This window comes from Gymnoscopelus microlampas (assembly GCF_963454915.1).
Source record: "Gymnoscopelus microlampas genome assembly, chromosome: 6".
In the NCBI taxonomy this organism is placed as follows: Eukaryota; Metazoa; Chordata; class Actinopteri; order Myctophiformes; family Myctophidae; genus Gymnoscopelus; species Gymnoscopelus microlampas.
Window position 1 is genome coordinate 44,787,730 of NC_139943.1, and position 25,172 is coordinate 44,812,901.

A 25,172-nucleotide genomic window follows, 5' to 3' on the forward strand; every position below is an offset into this window, starting at 1 on the left:
CCCCATTCAAGATTTGTGTTGCGAAAATGTTTCAAAAATATATTCCACATTTTATAACATTTCTTCAAGTAAAAAAAAAGATCTACAAGCTCCTAGATCGGCTATTTTCAAGTAGCTAGTGATTATGTTTAAAGGGCGAAGGGCTCGCTTCTTTTGGGCTTGTTTTCATAGACCCGGTTGCTTGCTTCTCTCACAAAACCTGGCGACACTGACATCATGTCCAAGATGTCTGCCTCCACATGTAAACATGCGACTCGTTTTCTCTGAACAAGGCTGTCATTTTTTCAAGTTAAACATATTTATATTAAACATGTACTTGTCGCGGAAGACATTATATTGTTAGATACCACCTCGGTCTATAGTATCATCTACAGTTAACGTTTCTGTGTACGTTTTGACGTATTGAGCAGTTAATCCACGCGTTAATCCAGCCATGCCTGTACACACTCTATTCGTCAAGTCGTTGCCAGACTCTGCGACCAACGAGCATCTGGAGGAGATCTGCTCTGAGATCGGCCCCGTTAAGCAATGCTTCGTGGTCAACGAGAAAGGTGAGATTCATGATCTTGTAAAACCTTAAACCAATGTTGTGTCTCAGTCCAGTTGGTGGGAGAATGGCGACTTTCGTCAGATTATGAGGCATGTCATCTTTTTCTAAACACGAATGAATCTAATATTGAATTACACAGTTTTGCTAAAACAAATGTCATTGTGGTTGGTATAACAGTAGCTCTGGTCCTCAGCGTTAGAAAGAGTTCTCCTTAACACTATGGTACTTTCGATCCTTTCCCCTCACACCCACGGTAGCGCAGGCTCTGTAGTAAAAATAAAAAATGCACTCACCAAAACAAAGATGGTTTTATGGAGTTGAAAGCCTACTTTACTTTACCCCCACCTCACGTCTAAAATACACTTTTTGGCCAGAAAAGATAAATATTTAACCGGAAGGAAAAATTTTTTTTGGTTACTCCACTGCGCCCCCTACAGATCTGGTCAATGGAATTTTTCTATTGACCAGATTTGTCCTTTCGGTGAAATATTTTCTTTTCTGGCCAAAAGGTGTATTTTAGACGTGAGGTGGGGGGCTCAGAGTTGTCCCAGTCCCACTAAGTAGAGTATGCTTTCAAGTTGAAAGCATACAAATACGGTTTTATGGAGTTGAAAGTTTCAACTCCATAAAACCGTATTTGTTTTGGTGAGCAGCAAAAGTGTATTTTTTACTTTTTACTAAAGACGAGAGGCTGCGCAGCCTATGGTGCGTGCGTAAAGGCTCGAAAGTCTCATAGCGTTAAGGAGAACTCCTTCTAACGTTAGCGAGTTCAACTTCTCTCTAACGCTCTGTTAGGAGCGGGTGCTATTCCCATGGACTGAAAAATCCACTACTGTGCGAGTTCTCCAACCTTGGTAAAAAATAAAGGAAACTATTTCGCTACTCATTGAAACAAAGGCAGTTTTTTGTTGTTGAAAGACTATTCTCCACGATGGGAAGCCTCTCAGCACCCCACCTTCTCTGTATAATACACTTTTGGGCAAAAAATTAAATATGTCCGCCAGAGGGAAATTATTTTATTAACTCACCTGCGCCTTCTACAGATATGGTCAATGGTAATTTATATTGACCAGATCTGTAGAGGGCGCAGTGGAGTAAATACAATCATTTCTTGAGGACATATTTATTTCCTGCCCAAAAAGTCTATTCTTTTATTTTATTTTCTGAGGTGAAAAAGTCAGACTTTTATCGAATCTGACTTTTGCTTTAGTATCTACGAAAGCAAAAGTCAGACCCTATACAAATATGTATCTATGATAGACTTGATCCAAGGTTATGATTGATTATGACACATTTTGTAATAATGTTAATTAAAATGTCTCTTGGAGAATTTGATATATTGCATATTTACGGTCATTATTTCAATCATCATCCATGCCAGGCACACAAAAATGTCGGGGATTTGGGTATGTCACCTATGCCATGGAGGAGGACGCACAGCGTGCCTTGAAAGAAACCCTGCAGTACGATGGACAGAGGATATCTCTCTCATTGGCAAAGAAGAAAATAGTTGACAACAAGAAAGGAGGTGAGTTGTAACAGGTCCAACAACTCTAAAGAGACTGACTTATAAGAGTGCTTAAAAAAAGCATCTTCTGTCATCCTTGCTAACCAAGGTGTAAAATGGATTGTGGGTTGCTCTTATTTAGCGTCAAAGGAGCCCCCTGCAGCACCAAGTGGAAAGGAGCCGAAATCTGATGGAAGCGGAAAGGAGCAGAAATCCAGTGGATTACGAAAAAATCAACTGAAAGCAAGGCTTATCATTAGGAATCTCAGTTTCAAGGTATGCAGCTACTGTGTGGAAATTTGTTCTAACTAACATGTATTTATCATTTGGTTAAATATTTATTTTAGTTGTTCTTAAGTGTGCATTGTTCTGGAAATTCCACTGGACGCTTCTGATATTTGTCAAATCACTCTTGATCTGGCTTAGCACCAGAAAGCACATCTTAATCTTTCAGAAGAGTCAGTATCTCTGCATACATTGGACAGTTACAATGTTTATTGTCTGTTCTTCACTAACATGAAGTAGGGTTGCAACTATCGATTAGTGATTATTTAGTCGATTACTTTCGCTGCTAATTGAATCATTGTAATTTGTCTGATTTACCACTTAAGCCCTATTGTATACTTACAACAGTAAGTATACAATGGCGTCACAGAAAAATCCCGGAAATAGTCGATCTACAAGCTCACAACACGCTGTGAAGCAACATGTGAGATTGTCAATTATAGTATTAAAATAGCTTAATTGTATGATTTAATTAAATTAATTAGTTTGATTAACTGCTGCACCCATAAGATGAAGACTCGGTATTCTATCTGTAGTAATTCAAGTGTTTTCTTGTTGCAGTGCTCAGAGAATGAACTGAAGCAATCCTTTGGCGAGCATGGAAAAGTGCTTGAGGTCAAAATTCCCCTCAAACCAGGTAAATGCGTATGTTCTCGACACATTCAACTGTGATGTATTAGCTACTATGTTGCTATGTATTAGATATTTATTTGCACGTGTCTGGAACTGCTGCATATTGATAAGCTAATGTATGTATATTGATAAGCTAATGTATGTTTTATTATATTATTATTATCTCTTCTCTTAATATATTATTACGTTTAGGATGTTGCACAATTTTGCTGCTTGTACTATAAGTTAGTGACAAATAAAATCCTGTCTTTTGAAAATGCTGCTTTGGGTGTTACAGCACATTTGAATTATTATGATAATAACTTAATCATGCCCTTAATGTTTTTTTATCATTCTTTACATAGATGGGAAGATGAGAGGATTCGCTTTTGTCCAATTTAAGAGCGTGTCTGAGGCTGGGAAAGCACTGAACGCTATGAACCTAAAGGAAATAAAAGGTTAGTGACCGAAACCTTTATCTCTATCTCTGTAGACGGCAAAACATTGTGTTTTGTTCATGGTCTCACTTCATAAAAGAAGACAGTTGATTCAATGTGTGCAGTGTAAATGTGATTCTATGAGGTTTGTGTGTTTGTTTGACAGGACGAACAGTAGCAGTGGATTGGGCTGTGCCTAAGGACAAGTATGTTGCCACACAACCGCCATCCAAAGCAGGTAATGGCTGGCTCATACTTTAGGTAGCGTAAACGGTTACATGTATTTATATTGGCTACAGCAAACCAGTTATTATTTATTAAATACAATGGATTTTATTTTCCTTTTGAACATTTGGATATATGAATACAAGACTACTGTATGTACATTGTTACAGTTGAAAAAATGAGTTTCATTTCCACCATAGCGCCTGCAAAATCACAGGAGGTAAATGCAAATCCTGCGTCATCTGAGAGTGACTCTGAAGAAGATGAAGAAGAAGAAGAAACACCTCCGAAGAAAAAGTAGGAAACTGAAACATTTGAGATTTATGATTGTACAGATGTACAGTATCTGTACAATCTGATATTTGGTATAGGTTAGCGGTTCTCAAACATTTGCATGTCAAGAACCACCATCAAAAAAAAGTTTGTGCCAGGGCCCCAATATAAGAGGATGTGTGTTTCAAAATGATTTGAAAATTTTAAGATTTTTCAAAATGTTTCAAAAATAGCAGATTGACCAGCTCACAACGTGTTTCATTGTGACTCGTTGTGAGCTGATAGAAAGTGTAAAATTGGGTTCAAGTGGTTAAACTGTTCCTCATCTAATCAGGGAATTATTGAAAATTATGAAAAGTGAAGTTGGAGGGATGTTTATAGAAATGTTTCAGTCTGTCAGTGTTTGACTTCATATATTGCTTGGAAGAATGCCACAGAGAATGGTGTACAGTTGAATTTTTGCCCTGATGACCTTGGTGAAGTCTTACAAGTTTGTGACCAATCCTCTTCACAGAGTATCTTCTAAACAAGCTGTAAAGAAGGTGGAGGAGTCCCCGAAACCAGCTGTAAAGAAGGTAGAGGAGTCCTCGAAACCAGCTAAGAAGAAGGCGAAGGAGTCCCCAAAACCAGCTGTGAAGGAGTCCCCAAAACCAGCTGTGAAGAAGTCCCAAAAAACAGCTGTAGAGGAGTTGCCATCGGATGACGATGAAGACCAAGACAGTGAGGAGGAGGAGGAGGAAGATGATGATGAAGACGATGACAGAAATCTTGATTCTGAGGATGACGATGATGATGATGACGACGATGACGATGATGATGATTACGACGACGACGATGATGATGATGAATCGGGTATGTTTCTCTACCTATCGCTCTTGTTCTCTGATATTTGTTAGCTTGGAAATGTGAAGTTTTTTCACTTTTCACTTCACTGCCTTTTCTCTATAGGTCAGAAGAAACCACCAAGGAAAGCTCTTCCTTCAGACGTGAATCAGGGCAGAACGGTCTTCATCAGGTTTGTAGCCCTCCTCCACCATGTTCTTAACCATGGGTCTCGTATACTTTACTCTGCCTTCCGTTTTTATTTTCGGTTTTCGCTCATCGTTACATTTTTCGGAACCTTTTTTCATTCACTCATGTTGATGATGGCTGTTTACCTTTCACTGGTTTTAGGAACCTCTCCTTTGAAACTGAGGAGGAAGGGCTGGAGGAGATTCTTCTAAAATTCGGAGAACTGAACTACGTTAAGATCGTTGTCCACCCAGACACAGAGCACTCCAAAGGTCAGTCCGCAGTGCCCAAGTAAAACTCTAGGCTTGATTTTAGAAAACGGGTTGGATTTTTTGTTGTTCATTCGGTTGACTGATTTATCGGTTGCTAGGTTGCTACCTTCAGGAGGCTGCAATTCGAAAATGGCCCCTGTCTAAGTCTTCAGTTCAGTTTATTTCAGTTTCAGTTTATTTTTATTTATAGTGCAACATCACCCCAAGGGGTCTCTGTGCACTTCACAACACGAAATACATAGTAACACAAAATACATAGTAGTCGAAACACACCGTAAAATGTGCCTGCATGGTCAAACAAGGTACCATGGAGTACACAGCAAAGAAAGAAAAAAAACGAAAAGAAGGAGAATACATTTGGAACAATATTTAAAACCATAGTGCAAGAACGTGGCAGTAAACCAAGCAATAAGTTCAATAAAACTACTATACTATAAACTACTATAAAACTACGATTCTATAAAACTAGGGGGAGCCATAATGCAGGGAAAAAAGATACGTTTTTAGCCTAGATTTAAAAATGCCGAGAGAGTCGGCATCTCTAACAACTTGAGGGAGAGAATTCCAGAGATAGGGGGCACGATGTGTGAATGCTCTGCCCCCAACTGTTACTTTATTATATGTTGTGACTGTGAGGAGACCAGCATCCTGGGAGCGTAATGGACGTCCAGGGATGTATGGTTCTATTAAACTGGACATGTAGGATGGGGCAAGTCCGTTTAGGGCTTTATAGGTCAGGAGTAGTACCTTGAAATCGGCTCTGGCCTGTATCGGCAGCCAGTGTAGTGCTATGAGTGTTGGTGTGATGTGATCGTATTTCCTTTTCCTGGTTAGTAATCTAGCTGCTGCATTTTGAACTAATCTGAGGCCATGTGTTGCTGATGATGGTAAACCGGAGAAGAGGGCATTGCAGTAGTCTATTCTTGAAGTGATGAAAGCATGAACCAGGGTTTCGGCATCGGGAAGTGAGAGTATTGGGCGAATTTTGGCTATGTTGCGGAGATGGGAGAAGGCAGATTTTGTGGTGCTTTTTATATGGTATGTGAAAGATAGTGTTGGGTCAAAAACTACTCCTAAGCTTCTTACTGTTGGTTTGTGGGTTATTGAGCAGCTGTCCAGGTTAGAGTTGTGTTAGTGAACAGATGGGTGTGTTTAGCTGGGCAGGAAGCTTCTGGTCATCCATGACTTAACCTCAGTTAAACAGGTTTCGAGGGTTTGAAGGTTGGATGGGTCATTTGTGGTGATGGGGATGTAAATTTGAGTGTCGTCGGCATAGCAATGGTAATTTATGCCAGACTTTCTAAAGATGTCCCCTAGTGGAAGCATATATAGACAGAATAGGATTGGTCCAAGGACTGAGCCTTGTGGGACACCGTATTTGACAGGAGAGTGATCTGACATTGTGTTATTGAAAAAGACACGCTGTGTTCTATGTGAGAGGTAGGAGCGGAACCAGTTAAGTGCAGTACCTTTTATACCGACCAGATGCTCTAGCCGGTGGAGGAGAATGGAGTGATCGACCGTATCAAATGCGGCACTGAGGTCTAAGAGCAGCAGGAGGGAGGTTCTGTCTTTATCCGTGTCGATTAATAAGTCATTGGTGATTTTGACCAGTGCTGTTTCTGTGGAATGTTGGGATCTGAAACCAGACTGAAAACTGTCATAGAGGTTGTTATTTGTGAGGTAGGCTGTAAGCTGGCTGGAGACAACTCTTTCAAGTAGTTTGGACATGAATGGAAGGTTTGATATTGGTCTGTAGTTTGCTAGTGTATGTGGGTCAAGGTTTGGTTTTTTAAGTAGGGGTTTAATTATGGCAGTTTTGAAATTGATGGGACAATGCCACTAATTAGGGACTCATTTATAATAAGGAGAAGTGGGGGACCTAATGTGGAAAGCAGCTCTTTAAACAGATTGGTGGGAAATGGATCTAATAGGCAGGTGGTAGATTTAGATGTAGAGACCAGTTTATTGAGAGTATCCCATGATATTGTGTTAAACTGTGATAGGGTGATGCTAAAATGAGGGGTGGAGGATGTGCACGTTGGAGGTTGAAAGCTAGTTATGGGTTGGGCTATGGCCTGTTGTCTGATCGACTCTACTTTATTGTCGAAAAATTGGATAAAGTCGAGGGGACTGATGGAATGGGGAGGAGCTGGGTGAGCGGTTTTGGTAAGGTTGGTGATTGTGTTGAATAGGAATTTGGGGTTGTGCTTGTTATTGGCTATTAATGTGGAGTAATAGGATTTTTTTGCCTGTTTCAGAGCATATTTGTAATTGTGTAGGGACTCATCCCATGCTATGCGGAAAACCTCGAGCTTGGTTTTTCGCCATTTCTGTTCAAGGTTTCGGCATATTTGCTTGAGAGTTCTGGTGTTGTCATTGAACCATGGTGTGATGTTATTGGATGTGCGCTTTCTGGTTTTAAAGGATGCAATGGAGTCTATTGTATCAAGTAGAGTATTGTTAAATCCCTTGGTGAAGGTGTCGAGGGATCCAAAGTAGCTGTTGAAGGGGTGGATGGCAGTTGGCAGAGAGGACTCTAAAGCTATTTTAGCTGTATTATTGATGCAGCGGCTTTTTGATGGGCAGTGGTTGATAGACTGTAGGGGGATCAGGGCCTTCAACTCAATGAGGCAGTGGTCGGTTAGTGATTTAGCAGATGGAGACACTGATACATCTTGGATTTTGATGCCTCGAGCCAGGACAAGGTCGATGGTATTACCATTTCGGTGTGTAGGTTCAGTAATGAATTGGGTGAAATCCAGGGTTTCGATGAGGGATGTAAAGGCTTTGTTTAGTGCATTGGATGTGTCATTGTAGTGGATGTTAAAGTCACCTAAGATAGGGAAAGTCTTAACCTGCCCAACCCCCCCCTCCCCATTTTTTTCCCTTCTCTTGTACATATTTTTCACTCTTCATACCAGTAACCTGTAAGCTGATTGTATGACGTTCTGTATAGTAGTGTGTATATCTGTCTGTCTCTTATAGTATGTCATCATGATTTGTGTGCATGGGGATCTCATCTTAAACAAGCTCAGTGCTTAATGAGTCTTCCAGTTTAGTAGACCTTGTATTGTGAATTTGTACTTCCATGTACTGTTGTTCTCATGTCTTACTAAATAAAGTACATCAATCAATCAGGTGTTGCATTTGCCCAATTCAAGAGGAAAGAGGCTGCAGACAAGTGTATCGCCGCGGCAGAGGACGAGGCAGAGGTAAGATGCGACATCCGGATGGATTGTTACTTTGGATCACTGATTGGAAACATTCTAGTGCAGGGGTCTTCAACGTTTTCAGGCCAAGGACCCCTTAGCTGAGAGAGAGAGGAAGCAGGGACCGCCCACTACATATTGTATAAACTTGTGACCGCTTAATAGACTTCAACCTCACTATCATCAGTATATGTTGGATTAATGTGTATTTTCAGACATTTAACCCACTTGAACCGTCAATACTTAGTCTGCTTTTTTCCCCCCCCTCTACACCAAACCTCTTTGCCAAAAATAGCAGATCTACAAGCTCACAATGCCTCGAGGCGTTGTGAGCTTGTAGATCTGCTATTTTTGGCTAATGTTCCACTCAGAATAGGGATGCTAGGGTTCAAGTGGTTAATGTAAAAAAACATGATCCCATCACACAAAGATTTGTTGTGTGATGGGAGTAACTCTGAAGACCCCTGTTCTAGTGTATTGGTAGTATATACATGCAGATATGTTGTATCGTGGAACATACGCGTTGTCCTGTTGTGTGTGTGTGTGTGTGTGTGTGTGTGTGTATATAGTCAGTGATCTTACTTGCCTAACTTCCGATGTTCCGTTCAGAATGGTGGAATCCGAGCAGACGGCCGAAAACTGATCGTCGTGGCAGCGGTGAGCAAAGACGACGCTGTCAAGTTGAAAACCACGAAGGTGAAAGTTGAAACGGGCACCAGGAACCTCTACCTGGCCAGGGAGGGGAGTGAGTAAACCCTATACTTTGAAACCCCCTCATCACACCTCATCGTGCAACCAAAATTATACATGAGAATGATGATGGATGATTTTGATAAACTGCTGGAGCCATGCTGGCCTCACAAACCTAAACCTTGTATTTGACTTACAGACGCTCTATTTTGGCATTATTTGAGATGATACAGATCTCCCAATATTTCTTTGAAGAGAAAATCAGCTAACACAATAATCACTTTAAGTTATATATACATTCTTGTTTCTGGGCAAGCTCTGTGGAGTCAAAAAGACACGTCGGCCGACTTCTCTTCACTGACTTTATTTGTAATTATATGTCTGTATTCTGTAAATAAGATGATGCACCGCCTGTGCCTGCATCCTGTCAGTCAGAACACCTCCTCACCGTCTCTGTTCCTCTCTCCATCTTATCTGTCCAGTGATCCGTGAAGGTACCAAAGCTGCAGAGGGTGTCCCTGCAACAGATATGGCCAAGAGGATGAGAGTAAGGACCATTTCTCTTCAATATTTAGACATAATAACGTTGATATAACTATAATAGTCTTCATTTGTATAGCACCTTTCATACAAGGACTGACATAATTATGCATTATATGTATACAGCTTACTGCGCACGTCTGTTAACTTTACACTCGGAAGCATTAAGACAAATATTGCTTTGACACCCATGCTTTGCTTGCATTTTCAGTTTGAAGAGTTGAAGAGGACAAAGCTTAAGGATCTCCAGGTGTTCGTGTCAAAGACTCGCTTGTGTGTCCACAACCTGCCCAAGTCGGTGGACAACAAAAAACTCAGAGCACTTTGTCTGAGTGCAGCCAAAGCAAGCATGGGAGCCCGCATCACTGAGGTGAGGAAAGATGACATATTACAGAGAGAATTGAACACAGGCGCATTGATCTTTTCTCAATCGTCTCCTGCCACTAGAGCAGTGGTTCTCTACTTTTTCATGTCAAGGACCCCCAAAATGATATGTATTTGGCCGCGGACCTCCATCTCAAATATTTTGTTCCAGGGACCCCCAGAAGCAAAGATTTGAGTTACAAATGTTTTCCTTAAAAATATATTCAAAAGGTGTGCACAAATTTCCACGATTTTTCAAAAATAGCAGATCTACAAGCTCATAGCGCAGCACTCGGTGCCACTTTATGAGCTTGTATATCTGCCATTTTTGAATAGCCAAAGTATAAAAGGTTAAAGTGGCTAAAATGATTGTGATGCTATATTAACACATTTTGCTGGGGACCCCCTGGAACCCCCCCCACGGACCCCTGGGGGTCCCCGGACCCCACTTAAAGAACCAATGCACTAGAGGATTTGTAAAAAACGTGCCGGTCCAGACGCGCCAATGGGACATAACTGAACTGGATTGGTACCTCTTTTGTCCACTAGGTGGTACTGTTTTACCATGTAATCCCTTTCTTTCTCCCCTAGTGTCGGGTGATGTATGACAGGAAGCCGCAGAAGGGTCAGGTGTTGGGACTGTCCCTGGGTTACGGCTTTGTCGAGTTCCAGGCCCACGAGCATGCCCTCAGCGCACTTCGACACCTTAACAACAACCCTGACATCTTCGGCGCTCACAAGGTACGTGTGATGATGTTATGTGTTTGTGCACGCAAGTGTGTACAATACATGCATCTGCGCTTGTGTATGTGAGAAAGCTGGAACATTGCTGATTTTTTATAAGATTAGAACAGCAGTGAGAATGAAAACCAGGAGAGATTATTTTCTCGGAAATACATTGAGGGCAGAGCCCTCATTTTCAATGATGCCGAGATTACAGAAAGCAGAAAACAACAGTGTAAATAATATTGAAATAAGAACAGCAGGATAAAACAAGTCATGTATGTGAAAACAGCAAAAAACTGAGAATATTGTAGATACATAAAAGATACATAAGAATAAGGATAAATGAATATACTGAGCTGCTGGCCCTGGATCTTTGAGTGTATGCAATCTATCAATATATAAATAAATTAATATATGTACAAACTATCAACAATGACTATTACAATGGATATGTGTACACTGTACAGTCTTATCAACAATGAATATGATAATTTATTCATACTGTATGCCATCCCTAATGTACTGTCTAGAAGTCCACGTGCAAGTTTGCCAGAATCCATGCAGGAGTCAGTACTCAAAAGTCAGTAGCAGACAGTGCAGGTCTTAAAGTTCTCAAATGGGGGTCAAAGCTTGATTTGTGGAGCCTAATAGCCACTGGCACAAAGGACTGGCCAAGGTGCCAGTGGGGACAGCGTGGAGGAGGGCTGGGTCTATGGAAGAATGTGCTACTCATCTTTACTAGCTCTCCATAGAGGGTATGGAAAGGTTCATCAGGATTGAGTCAAGCTTCCTCCCCCTCCACAACCACCCCCATGTTGTCCGGTTTAACCAACTACAGAGATTCCTTACCAGCTTGTCCAGCTTGTTGGCATTGTAGTGGCGGAAGAACCTATGCAGGAGAGTTAGTAAGAAAGGCCTCTGGATTAGAGAGAGGCCTAGGGCCTCTGTGCGCAGAAAATGATGATTCATGCATAAAAAGTAGTTGGAGTACAGATCTCACTCTGCTTGCTTACTTTTAAAGTAGTAAGGGAGAGAAGATGGCTCCCACAGGAGTTGATGGGACACAAGAGGCAGATCATGAGTTTTACACACTAGGTCAAAGTGAATTTATGGGGAAATGGATGTATTTTGTTATACCTATAAATCACGTGCAGATAACCATATGGCCTAGTCACAACAAGATGGTTAATATTGCCTAATATTACGAAATAGATGAGAAGAGGAGGAGGAGGAGGAGCCTACTGACATGTTGAACGACTTAAGCCTCCTCAGAAAGAACAGCCTGCTCTGTTCCTTCCTGTAGGGGGCGTCAGTGCTGTCCAGTTTGTTGTTCATGTAAACTTTTAAGTGTCCACCACCTCCACTTCTTTTCTTTTTTTTTAACTTTGTTTATTTGATTTTCCACAGAAGCATTCAGCATCAAAAGTTGGTACTTATACAGTCACGTAAAAGCTTCCTCCAGTGCAATCCAAATACAGAAATTACAGTAAATAGATTGAATTATTACCCAAAAACATACAGGAAATACAGGTTAAATAAAAATGTAACAATTCTAAAAAACGGATAAACGCAGACAGAACAAAACAACATCAGTCAAACAGTACATATCCATGACACATCTAAAATCCGCTTTACAGCACAACACCCCCGCCACAGCAAGCCCATCATATCAACGTTCCAGCAGAAACTCACGTATCCGTATCCCCAACGAGAGACGGATTCAAATTCCGGACAAATTGAAAGAATGCACCCCCATACCTTCCCAAACTTACTGGAGGAGCCAATCAATGAAAATCTTATCTTTTCTAGTTTTAGACAGTGCAAGATGTCTCTTATCCAATGAGTGTGAGAGGGGGATGTAGGTGATTTCCAATTAATTAATGTTGGGAGAGCAGCATACCTTTTTTGGTTGGTACAGTGCTCTTCTCACATAATAATACAATAATCCATAATACAGTAGAGGAGAGTCCATCAATTTCATCACCGTTGACCGTCTCAAATAAGTCCCAAGTTAATTCAGTTCATTTACAGAATAAGTCACAGGTTCATTGAACTTGGTGTGATTGCTGTCACATTGATTTTGAGGTTTTGGACATGCATAACATATTGTTCTGGCTTGCTTGGATGCAGCTTGTCATGAATCCATGCTTGTGCAAATTGAGAGTGACATCATATTGACAATGTCAGAGACAATTGCCAGTTACAGATAGTTCTGCCAATGTAAATATTGAGAATCTCAGAGACAATTGCCAATGGCAGATGGTTCTGCCAATGTAAAGGTGATCTTTGGGCCATTTAACAGTAACTAGTCTGCTGTGGTAATCCACAAGTAATTTCCTAAATATGGGTTTAAATGGTAAAAAAAAAGAGCATTTCGTGCATTTCGTCTACTGTATGGTCCATTTGTACATCTAGTCTGACTAGCGAACCTAAAACTGAGCTGCAATAATGAAAACTGCCTACATAAATGATCACATGGCCTTAGCCCACATACATATACTATGGTCCCCATTGAATCTGAGATGATGTTGGTGATGACAAATTTGAGAGAAATGTTGGCACACCAGTTTAACCACATTAAAGCCAGTGTCCCTATTTTGGGCATGTCATTATAGGTGAAATTCCTAAACGAGTTGCAACTGTTTATTTTTGTATTTTTTAAAAATAGCTCATCTTCAAGCTCAACCTGTTGCAATGTGACACGTTGTGAGCTGTCAGAACGGCAATTTCCGTTATTTGTCGCGCAACAATGTATTTGGACAGTAATTAATATAACTAACATTCTATAAAGCAAGCTGGTCTAGCTGTGTTCGGTGAGTTCTTTTTGCCTTTTCTGTTATTGCAGAGGCCCATTGTCGAGTTCTCTCTTGAGGATGGAAGGAAGCTCAAAATGAAAGAACTACGGCAACAGAAAAACAAGGTTTGTCTTTTCACGTGCCATGATTACTTACTTTGTAAATTGTGTTAATCATTAGAGTGAATGGCAACAAAATACCTTCCGGCTCAGCCACCCACATCTCCCTACATATATAGGGATGGGTTGTTTAAACAGTTAATTGTGTACATGAAGAATCTGTTTAAGACCTATTAACCAAAAGTCAATGATATCTTTTTGTTTTTCAAAGTGACCATAGACAGTTTTCAGACTGTATTTAATAGAGTAATTAGTTCTACAGGCGTTTCCTTCTAATGTGGGACATGCACTGCTTCAAGGTGCAGACATGTGCTGCTAGTAGTCACAGTTAATTTTAGCCTGTTGGATTCATCCAACATATATACAGTATTAAATCCAATGTTGCTGGCCACGTATAAACTCCAGGTAAGTTTCATTGTAGTTGTTAAACGGAATGATTTGATTTGAGACCAAAGATTATAAAGATACATGTAGGAAACCACACTGCAGTGGAAAACATTTCCAGAAAGACAGATGACTGTTTAACTTTATTTGGACGCTGTTCACCTTGCTCTGCTTGTAATGAGACGTCTGGCTTTGCTGCGTTCAGTAACGTCAATAAACCACGGAGCACACGTTAAACTATATACAATATATACTGTATATCTGTGTGTGTATATACAGCATTCAATATACATGTACATTCATATTACTATTACATAGCTATAACAAACTGTACATGGAAACGTTTCACTAGGAATATTCCAGAAACGGGCCGCTGAGTGGAGCCAATGCTCAGGTCGTTGGAGCTGGAGCTGGACTTGGACCTGGCTCAAAGAAAACTGGACCTAAAACCCAGCCCTCGTCACCATGGCAGGCTGGGAAGAACAAAGGTACAGTATGGTGACAAATGTTTGTTCTCTTTCTTTTTTCTCCAATATCAGGAACACATTACACAGTAATGCCTCACCACACATTTTAAAACTTTGCGTTCATCTTTTTTTACCTTTTTTTACAATTTAATTTCCAATATCAGGAACACATGTGACAGTAATGCCTCACCACACATTTTAAATCTTTGTGTTCATCTTTTTTTTACAACTTAATTCCTATATCAGGAACACATGTGACAGTAATGATTCACCACACATTCTAAATCTTAGTATTGGCACTCACCCCAAATTTGTTAGAAATGCATTCTGTTCTGTTGTATATAGCACACGTTACCAATTAGAATTGACATTGTTCCCTGCTGTGTCTCTGTGCAGCAGCTGGTCCCCAGAAATGGAGCCAAGGCAAACATCACTCGGGCTTCCAGACCAACCCTGTGGTGGAACATGTTGAATTTGAAGATGGAAAGAAACGGAGGAAGGTTCTGCCCCTCCCATCGCACCGAGGGCCTAAGAACAGGTACTTAAGCCCAAAATGACACTTTGATAGTGGTTTGACTTGTGTCGTTACCTTGCCGTTACTTTGCCATGAAGGAAACTATATATATATATATATATATATCAGAGGTCGCGTTAGTCCGATAATTGCCGGTTTTGACCGTTTTTTTATGACAAAGACCGGAAAAAATAAATCTCTCCGGACATCCTGACCGGTTGATAATGACATGGCAGTTCATTAATTATCACCGCAAATTAGGCATATTTCAAATCCTCTGCTTTGCAAGCTCGCTCTCTCTCTCTCTCTCGCTCTCTCGCTCTCTCGCGCGCTCTTTCTTTCTCTCTCTCTCTTAACAGCGTGCGTGTGTTTCTGGGAGAGAGAGAGAGAGGTAGAAAGATAAGAGTTTGTCACACGCTGTTATGTTACACCTATTTCCTGTTAATAACAACCAGTGTAAAATGTGCTGCATTGGGCGGTAAATGGGAGACACTTTATTGTGAAGGTAGTGGTACAACAGGAAGAAGAGAGCTACTTGTTGCTGCTGCTGCGTAGAGACGGCGGTCTTGGCAGTCAGACAGAGACCGCGGTCCAGTTACAAGTTACATTATATAAAGTTGTGTATTTAACAGCCAGTCACACACAAGTTGTATCATTACGAGTTAGAATATGTCACAGATACTAGGCTAAAACAAGGGCACTTGTGAGTAAAGTTGGCAAGTTGCCCTACAGTTTAACAACAGTGCAGGTTGAAGATGAAATCTAACACAGATGCGTAAATACTCTTCACAACAGCTATAGGCTACTGCAACTATGGCATCGAGGTGAAACACAACGTTAATCATAATCGTGGACCTATTTTTAACTCTATGAGGTGGACACGTTAAAACGTTACCACTTTGAACCGAATAGCTCTATGAGGAGACGACAAGATTCTCACAACTCATCAACTTTCCCACGGCTGTCCCAACTAGACACACGGATGGCATCCACTGTCTAACTATACAGCATAACCTCCTCCTGTGAGTGAGTAGTGGTCTATAATTTATTGCCCTAACAGGTCAGCTGAGCCACGTTATGAAGGATTAATCTGAAATGCCCAATTTTGGGCAGTGCCCTTTGATTAGAAAATGCATACAAACGCAATTGATTATTGAGAAACCATTACGCACGCAGCATGCGCAAATGGTAATGTAGGTAATTAATGTATTTGTGTAAGATGACCCTGCTATATAAAATATTATGATGGTTCATGTTCAAATAGCTCAATCCAAAATATAATGCTGTAGGCCTAAGTGTTATGCTGTATTTATGCACCTGCTTGTCATTATGCATAAAAATAATTATGACCATTATTTTTGTCAGATGTCCGATAAATTTGAATCCTTCCGGACATTGGGACCGGCAGATTAAAATCCTAGCGCGACCCCTGATATATATATAATATCCACCCATTGACTTACATTGCATGGTGAAACTAGTCTCAAAATCACTCTTTTAGCTTATACATTTACGCAAACAATGCACATTTGTTTTAAATAAAAATGACAACTTTCTGTTGATTTTCCAATCCGGATCCAGTACGGATCTTCTTCCTAATTCAAGTTGTGTGTGTCTGTGAGCCTGATGATGGGGAGAGGAGTTGTGAAATGTTCTGGTTACTAACAGTTATGTAATGAGAAGGAGACAACAGCAATGTGCTACAGCTGACGAAATAAGAAGTTTGAATTATTTTTTGTTTTTTCAATTACATTATTGTGAAACATAACCTCATGATTTTCAATTACTTTTGAGAATTATTCAACAGATCAGGGATGACATTTATAATTTAGTTATAGTTATAGTAGTAGTAGTAATTTAGTATAATTTTGCTTTCAGGGTGCGTGATAAAGGGAAAAACCTGACCCCTGCACCCGTTAAGGCCAAGAATCATCCCAGCAGGAGCGAGCAACAGAAGACCATCAACAGAAGACCATCAATGGAAAAACCCACACAGCCAAGACCCAAGGTACATACTAACAGTTCATAATGTAGAATATCCCCAACTGTATTCATCTGATCTATGCCTGGTATTAGATGAGGTGTGTTAGTATTGGCAATACAGAACCTCTTGGGCATTTAGTCTGCCTTCTGGATCAGCAATGTAATTTTATTTGTTTGTTTTGCATTTAACAGTACATGCATAGCCTCCTTTCATTCGTCTCTGTTGGAGAGTGGTCCATTCCCCTTAGGATTTATTTTTTCTTAATTGAGACATACAGTAAAAAGAACAATCTCTATACACTTAACTATTATAAAGGCAGGAAAAGCCTGAACAAATAACAAGAAAGGAAAAGAAAAGAGAGCGAGAATGTACGGTGCAGTCACAAAAATCTATTCATATCACTTATATTAATTTCTAGTGAAAAGTCACCAAAGCTTACCAAAGCACTGGTTAAGTTAGTGCACGATTGTAACACTATAACACCACAAAAATGTGACTGAAGAGAAAGTAAAAGGTTTCTAAAATGGTGTAAGGCCCCAAACCCTTCAAAAGTCGTTAGAAATTATACATTTATGATGCAACGTGAAGAAGTAGCCAGGTGTTGAGCATTCTACATGCCCTATGTGCACCAGGCAGTAAGTTCAATCATATTAAAAAAAATCTATCTGTGCTATTTGGACAAACCACAACTTGTATTTTTAATTACATACAAATACATCAAACCAAGCAGACACCCACCCAACTGTAATAATACACATCCCATTATATGACCCCAATTGTGTATCTATTTGAAATGTTTTTTTGTGTTGTCACTACCACATGGAATTGTACTGGATTTACTTAATCTCCAACAAGGACAAAACAAGCTGGAAAAGCAGTTGTGGATATATTATTCATTTTTGTTTAGATCAATAACTTATTTTGGTTGACTGTTCTTTAGTAGGCATAGAATGTCTACTTGTACACCAGAGCCAGTATACCCTTGCTTTTGGGCAGAAACCTTGTATCTCCATATTTCATCTTTTTATGTTTATTCATAAATTGAAGACGGGCTAACCAATATACAATCCATGAGAAGGAGAACATGTGACCCATAATTGAACTGCATCTATTAAAATACTCTGTGTTTTCCAGAGTGGTAAAATGCCCAAGAGACGGAGCAAAGATGATGACCGTTTTGAGAGTCTGGTGGCCCAGTACAAGAGGAAACTGCTGGGTACTACCAACAAGCCCACCATCATAAAGAAAAGCAAATGGTTCGATAGTTAAAGTGTGTGTGTGTGTGTGTGTGTGTGTGTGTGTGTGTGTGTGTGTGTGTGAGAGAGAGAGAATTGTGTAGTGTAAGTCAGTAGTTTACAGCTGTCTACAGGACCCAGTCTACTGGAAGTTTTCATTGTAGTCATCTAATCAGAGACTAATTAAAACTACCTGTCAGAAGAGAAGTAGACTTGGTCCCCAGGATCAGGGTTGGACTTACTGGTCTGAATGCTAGAATGAAGCCCTGCTTTTTTGAAAACAATGACATTTTTACACAAATAGTTTAAAAGACATGAATACAATACAGTTAACGTCCCATGTGTAGATTGACATCTAGTATACTGAACTCTACTGTCTGTACAGTATGTGCATTTAAGTTTATTAAATATATTCCTAGGATTTCCTTGACCATGTGAATATTGATATATTGATCTATGCCATGGTTCGCAAACTAAATGATTTCATTTATGTAAAAGGGTAAATTTGTATTGTGTGAAAACACGTTGACGTTGTTTTTCATTTGTGTTTTGAGTATTAAATGTCAATTTGTTGACAGTTTGCAAGTGTGTACGAGAGTCAGTCATGACTGGGCTAATTGTACTAACATACTTCTTCTGTTCTGCTCTTGGTTAGCCTGTAATATGATCTTGATCACAAATTAATGACAGTGGGAAATTACCTCGTACACCATGACTGTGCAAGTGAAATTTTCCACATAATACATTGTGTTGGGACTGTGTTGCTCTTCACGCCATTATCCTACCGCCTCCACTTATTAAAATACACCACATATAATGACATATAAAAATATTTTATTTTAAATATATCATACTTGAATACACATTTTTTGCAAATGGTTACAAACATGTCCACTGTACAAAAATATGCAATATAAATAGATGAGACTATAATAATAGAATCTACCTATGCTACCAGTGCTGTTGTGAGGAAGACTGGGGGCCCTAACGTACAGTACCTTTCAGCTCTCCACCACCCCCTGACTCCTCACACAAAAACATCTGCTTTTCCTGGAATGGTTTGATCTGGCTTTCAGGAATCTTTGAGCATGACATCACCGATCACGGTGACACCTTCTCCAGAGAGGACGGCCTTACTCAGCTAGTTTGGGTGCAATGTGAGTACAAGTCTCACATTTCACTGTCGCTGCTTCTCTGTACTTGTAACAGTCACAGATCCAGAGCTCAGCTCTTTGTTCACAACATAGCAGCGTGGTCAGCCTGCCAGCAGCTTGTAGACCTTTTTTTACTGTGCAAAGCATTGATCCCCCTGTGTGTAAACACTCCTTGAAAGTAAACATTCACCACCATGTAAACAATCTCATTGAAACATGACAAGTTTTCTAAATACGTATAAATATGTCAAGAATGAATGGCTTGGAAAATATACATTATAAAAAGTACATTATAGAAAGGTGACTAAAGGACAGTAATGGGCCATAGACCAGATGGCAAATAATTTTGGTTCGGCATGTCACAAACTCACAAAAAGAGGAAGTTGGTGCAGATTTGCGCAGCAAAATCTCAACCCAACTACACATCAACAAACGGATACAGGTCGATTTTGCAACTAAACATAGTGGGCAACCCATGTTACATTGGTATTTCTTTTCCCAAAATGTAAATAAATTAAGAATAAATGTATGCTGTGGAAAATGGTTGGAAATAATGTAAAGTATACATGATTTGAAGGTTTACTAAATTTACCCTTCAACTTCTTGTTTATGCCCAAAATGACTGGCTATCCACAGGTTTTGACGTTAAATGTCAATAAAAATAATTGTATGTATTTGGCCCCATTTATAAAATAAAGGTAAATAAAATAAATAAATATAAAAATAAAAAAGTTGCCCGGAGGTGTCCGGGGCCCACTGTACCGGTTACCCACATCAATAACTTCAAATCACCAGGATTCAAAAAGCCCCTCAGCAGTTCCCGAGATGATCTAGGTTCTTCAGTAGTTGGTTTAGGAAGTCCTTCAGTCCCATAAGGGCCTCCAAGCCCACAGTGTGAATGTACTCTTTCCGACTCAGAAGCTGTGCCAGGCGTCCCTGCATAGGGGGCTTTGGCCGCTGGTCTCTGCAGTGGCCTTGCTTCCAGGCATCTAGGTATCCCCTCAGCGAAGACACTTCCTGTTTCAGCTGAGGTACTCCGTCCAGGGTTTCAGAGAGCAGGTTCTCGTAGCCCTCCAGAACCCTGACGATGGAGGAAAGGCCTTCCAAGTTGTCTGCATGTGGGCTGATAGTCCGGCCCGCAGGGACAAGCAGCTAGAGAGGACAGAAGAGGACATAAATTAGTTTGAACACTGGAAACTTGTTTGCAAGGGCTCTCGAGGTTCTTTTGCGGAGTAATCGCACAGTGAATGCAACAGTTACCTTAAGGGAACTGTCTAGCTTCCTCATTAACTGTTCAGCATTCATTTTGACTTTGGACTTCATGAGCAGAACTTCTCTGGGTAGAGGGCTGGCCGTGCCCATGCTGAACACCTGCAGCAGAGAAAATACGAGGAGAGCTGGAGTGTAGTCCATATTTGGTGTCCACAGGATGCACGGTGTTTGTTATTCCTAAGAAAACAGACATAGAAAGGGGTTACGGCCTACTCCGACATAATTGTATGCTCTTTGATTCCAAACGTGCTGCCAAGCCAGCCTGCAGTACGTGTATGTGTACACGTACTGGAGGATGTATGTGTACACATTTCGACACCTAAACTTCCATCCAGTGAGTGACATCATGTTTGTTAATGCCAGTCAATATTTGGAAAAGAGACACCTGTGAACTCCCAACAGGGACAAAGATAACAGACATACAGTATCTTGATAAATGTCATGCACATTTTAAGAATATCTCAAACACTCATCTACTACTCTTACTTCAAATAAAAATGTAATTTAAAAAAGAAAAAACAAACTAATGTAGAACCAGGAAGTGCTGAATTTGTAATTACAGTTGTTGAACCGTGCTCTAAACAACACTTGCTGTGTGTCATCTCACAAAAGTCAATTCATGCATACCGAAAGTGAACTGCTGTAGGTAAGAGGTGGAAAAGGGACAGTGGGAATGTAAAAGGATGCGATGAGAGACAGAGACAGAGAGAGAGAGAGAGGGAGAGAGGGAGGGAGGATGTAATAGCAGAGTTGGTGAAGCAGGACATGGAGAGTAGAGTAGACCTTACCTTGTCTGATCAGAGTGAGCGTGCCACTGTTGGGCTCCATCAGGATGTCTTATAGTAGAGGGCTGTTGACTCATCTCTTACTCACCTCTCACTCAACCCCCCACATCCACTCCTCTCCCTCCCCTCTCTCCCCTCCGTCCCAACTCCCCCCCGGGGTCCTTCGGGGAGGGCAGACAAGCATACGACAGAGGAGGGGAGGGATGTTCAAAACAAAACACTGGTGACTAACCACTTTCACCTATTTCATTCAAAAAGCACAAACCCACGTGCAGCTCACATGCATTGATGAAACTGAAAAGATCAACACTGCCCAAAAACATATTTCAGCATACAGTGTTTATATAATTTTTTCAGGTTCAGTTTTATTGTGTTTCAGTTCCAATTTTGCCTGTTTATTTATTTATTTCACTTTTTCTCTCTCCTGATTGGATACAATTGGTATCCCGACCTGAAAATGTATTTTCTGCTTACTAAAGAGCTGGAGTGACTGGGAGACCCCTGTAACTGAACAAACCCTGTAGAGCTAATTGCTAAACAGAATATAGAGATATTTAACATTTATTTTAACAAAGGAAAATCCCGTACTTACAGGTCTACAACTCCGTGTACAAATGGAACCAAGTGGACCCGTAAGGGTTAAATAGTTTAAGAACCACTGGGCAGGATAGCCGGAAACTTTTTGTTGTAAAGGCATGGAACATTAAACTGATCTTTATCAGGAGAGCAACCCAATTTTTTCTTTAATGTTAACAGTTTACTAGAACAATGCACCAGACGGTCAGAGCCTGATTAAATGTGTTTAATCTTTGTAATGTTTGTATTCGAATGTACCTAAACCTAAAAAATAGGAGTTCAATAAAAAACGGCAAAAAATGAAACTCAATTATAGATCTAATCTCTATACACATTGCATTGTGTTACTGTGTTCTAGAAGTTTGTATTCCTATAATTGCATGGGTAATATAGGCTCTCCCCCTCTCTTCCGCTTTCCCTCTCTCCCCCTCTCACACTCCCCCTTTGCGTAACCCTCTACGTCTTTCCCTCGCTGTTTGTCTGTTGGCGGGGATCTCCATGGGCATGTGATGTCATTTACAACAGAAAACGAACAACCCTTTTTGGGCTCAGTGATTTGCACTGCCGAGCATACCTCCAAATTTGGGCATAATCCGGCCTCCGGACCACCACGACATGACAACTTGAATTTTCCAATTAGCAGTTCAAAAAGGCAGTTCTAACCAGCAAATTATTATGTGATTGACAGTACCTCTTTCATCTCTTTCAATCTCTATCATTTCCTGGTTCTTTCTTAGAAACTCAAATTAAATGCACAGGTACTAACTGTTCCAATTCAACACTTCCCCCCTTTTCATTATAACTAGGTTATATTCAGACAAATGAGCAACAAAAGACATTTGGTGCTGGGACGCTGTCACTCACCCCTCCCACTGATCATTTTTCATTGCTACCATTCCCGTGTTGTGACATTGCTCACGTTTGCTGTGTCACTCGACGTCACTTAAGAGCGAGCAAGACAAAAGAAATAAGTATTGGCTGTGCGTGCATGTGCACATCTGGAGTGAGTGAGCGAATTTCTCAACACGTGTGCTGCTGTATCTGTGTCACATCTTACAAGCACATCGATTGTGCCCAATGCAGTGATGAAACCCTACCCAGTTGTCACTAGTAATCCTTCCCCTCTGAGTCATTGTCAAGATGCCCTCATTATTGAACACATACAGGAGGCCTCTGCTTCAGGGACTAGCGCTGAATCCAATCAAATTCAATCCCTGTAAGATTGGACGGTGGTTCCCAACCTTTTTCCCTTGGAGCCCCCCTCTTATGTCTGACATAAGCTGAGACCCCCCGTGTGCTTCGGCACGCACAAACACGCATGCACGTGTTTTTCAGACATGTTAACCACTTAGGCCCTATACTTGTATGACGAATAGCATAAATAGCCGATCTACAAGCTCACACAAATGCATCAGATGCGTTAAAAGTTTTGGAAACTTTTTATTTTATTTTTTACAATGTTTAACAATTGTGCTTCACAACGATATTACATGTGTGAGTTAGCTCAGATTTTGTGCGACATGTTTACATGTCGCACGTTTTTGCTTCAGGGACTAGCTCTGAATCAATCCCTGTAAGATTGGACGGTGGTTCCCAACCTTTTTCTCTTGGAGCCCCCCCTCTTATGTCTGACATAAGCTGAGACCCCCCCTCGTGCTTGGGCACGCACAAACACGCATGCACGTGTTTTTCAGACATGTTAACCACTTAGGCCCTATACTTGTATGACGAATAGCATAAATAGCCGAGCTCACACAAATGCATCAGATGCGTTCAGTTTCAGAAAGTTTTTTTATTTCATTTTTTACAATGTTTAACAATTGTGCTTCACAACGATATTACATGTGTGAGTTAGCTCAGATTTTGTGCGACATGTTTAAAATTGTGGACGTTGCACTTTGCTGTGCAGCTGTGGTTACCAGACAGTCCCCTGGTATACTGCAGCTTGTCTACCTACGTGGATGTTAATTGTGCTCTAGGTACCAGGATGTTAATTGTGCTCAACTGACCATTTCATAAACTTAAATTTAGTCATTCAAATGAGGTGTGGTTTATGAAGGTGCATGAGTGCAGTGGTTAATGTAAAGTGCGTGTTGTCAATCAAACTCAATCCCTGTAAGACGGTGGTTCCCAAGCTTTTTCCCTTGGAGGCCCCCTCTTATGTCTGACAAAGCTGAGACCCCCCTTGCGTTTGGGCACGCACAAAGACATGTTGCTACATGTTCAGACATGTTAACCACTTACTGTAGGCCCTATAGGTACTTGTTAGACCCTATAGAAAAATGTGATTATGCGATCGCATAATGTACCGCATAATCAGGCAAATGGCGCATAATTATGCGGGGGTCCTTTTTAAAAAAAAATCGCACCACATCGCATCACATAATATGCCCATCGCATCACATAATATGCCCATCGCATCACATAATATGCGCATCGCATCGCATAATATGCCCATTGCATCACATAATATGCCCATCGCATCGCATAATATGCCCATCGCATAATATGCGCAGCTTTGCTGCACAGCTGTGGTTACCTCACAATCCCCTGGTATACTGCAACTTGTCTACCTACGTGGATGTTAATTGTGCTCGACAAGACGCACAGCAAACTGACCATTTAATAACTGAAATGTAGTAATTCAAATGAGGTGTGGTTTAATAGGTGCATGAGTGCAGTGGTTAATGTAAAGTGCATGTTGTAAAAGACAGCAATGCAACAATAATCTAAGAGGTGATGTCTCCAAGGACCAATGACTGTTGGGCAGGTGGACTGAAGTAGTTTGGGAATACTGGTCAGTTGCTCAAAATCACTCCACATGGCACCACAGCTCCATCCAGCCCATGCAAGGACCTGTAAAACACACCACTGGCTTCTGGGGGTGTAATTTAGCTCTTCAAACATGATTTTAAAAGTGTATAACATGTATTGTTTATGAGAATGCCATATTATAACATACTGTTGGTACTGCCCCCCTCATTGGTTTAATTTCCAGCTTTTAAAATGATCTGCTGCCCTGTCTTTTGGGGGCTCTAGCTTACCAGGCTGTTAATTGTGCGCTATAGGGAGATGTGAAAGTCTTAACGTGCGCCCTATTGTGTCTCACTCGTCCCTGATTAGACATCACGGACACCAGCTGAACCCAATGAACCTTCTGGCAGGGTAGAGAAGCGTCAGTAAC

General features: G+C 40.7%; 2 protein-coding genes across 4 annotated transcripts; one reads left to right on the forward strand and one right to left on the reverse strand.

Moving 5' to 3' along the window:
* Positions 1-228: 228 nt before the first annotated feature.
* rbm28 (RNA binding motif protein 28) lies at positions 229-18,781 on the forward strand. Of its 3 annotated transcripts, XM_084061058.1 has the most exons (21): positions 229-551; positions 1,932-2,078; positions 2,200-2,333; positions 2,904-2,979; positions 3,320-3,412; positions 3,558-3,629; positions 3,817-3,913; positions 4,404-4,464; positions 4,498-4,741; positions 4,838-4,904; positions 5,063-5,172; positions 8,314-8,387; positions 8,994-9,129; positions 9,557-9,621; positions 9,826-9,984; positions 10,569-10,718; positions 13,549-13,623; positions 14,354-14,489; positions 14,865-15,006; positions 16,861-16,990; positions 18,101-18,781. In XM_084061058.1, the coding sequence occupies exons 1-21, from the start codon at positions 434-436 to the stop codon at positions 18,233-18,235; spliced, it is 2,421 nt and encodes an 806-aa protein (XP_083917184.1). In that variant the 5' UTR covers positions 229-433; the 3' UTR covers positions 18,236-18,781. The 3 variants fall into 3 exon arrangements, with proteins under 3 accessions (XP_083917184.1, XP_083917182.1, XP_083917183.1); XM_084061056.1 differs by having other exon boundaries at positions 4,404-4,741; XM_084061057.1 differs by having other exon boundaries at positions 4,404-4,741; positions 14,868-15,006.
* Positions 18,782-20,165: 1,384 nt separating this feature from the next.
* On the reverse strand, positions 20,166-20,975 carry LOC311047015 (leptin-like; the record flags this gene model as incomplete). Its single annotated transcript, XM_084059599.1, has 3 exons — positions 20,166-20,507; positions 20,616-20,726; positions 20,874-20,975. 3 exons carry the CDS (start codon positions 20,973-20,975, stop codon positions 20,166-20,168), a joined length of 555 nt encoding a protein of 184 aa, XP_083915725.1.
* Between the last annotated feature and the right edge of the window lie 4,197 nt (positions 20,976-25,172).

What these genes read in the sequence shown, in the direction of transcription:
- rbm28 (XM_084061056.1), top strand. Translation starts at nt 434, where the DNA reads ATGCCTGTACACACTCTATTCGTCAAGTCGTTGCCAGACTCTGCGACC. An exon ending in AGTTGACAACAAGAAAGGAG is followed by an intron (nt 2,079 to 2,199) that starts GTGAGTTGTAAC and finishes GCTCTTATTTAG; the next exon opens with CGTCAAAGGAGCCCCCTGCA. An exon ending in GCAGGCTGGGAAGAACAAAG is followed by an intron (nt 14,490 to 14,864) that starts GTACAGTATGGT and finishes GTCTCTGTGCAG; the next exon opens with CAGCTGGTCCCCAGAAATGG.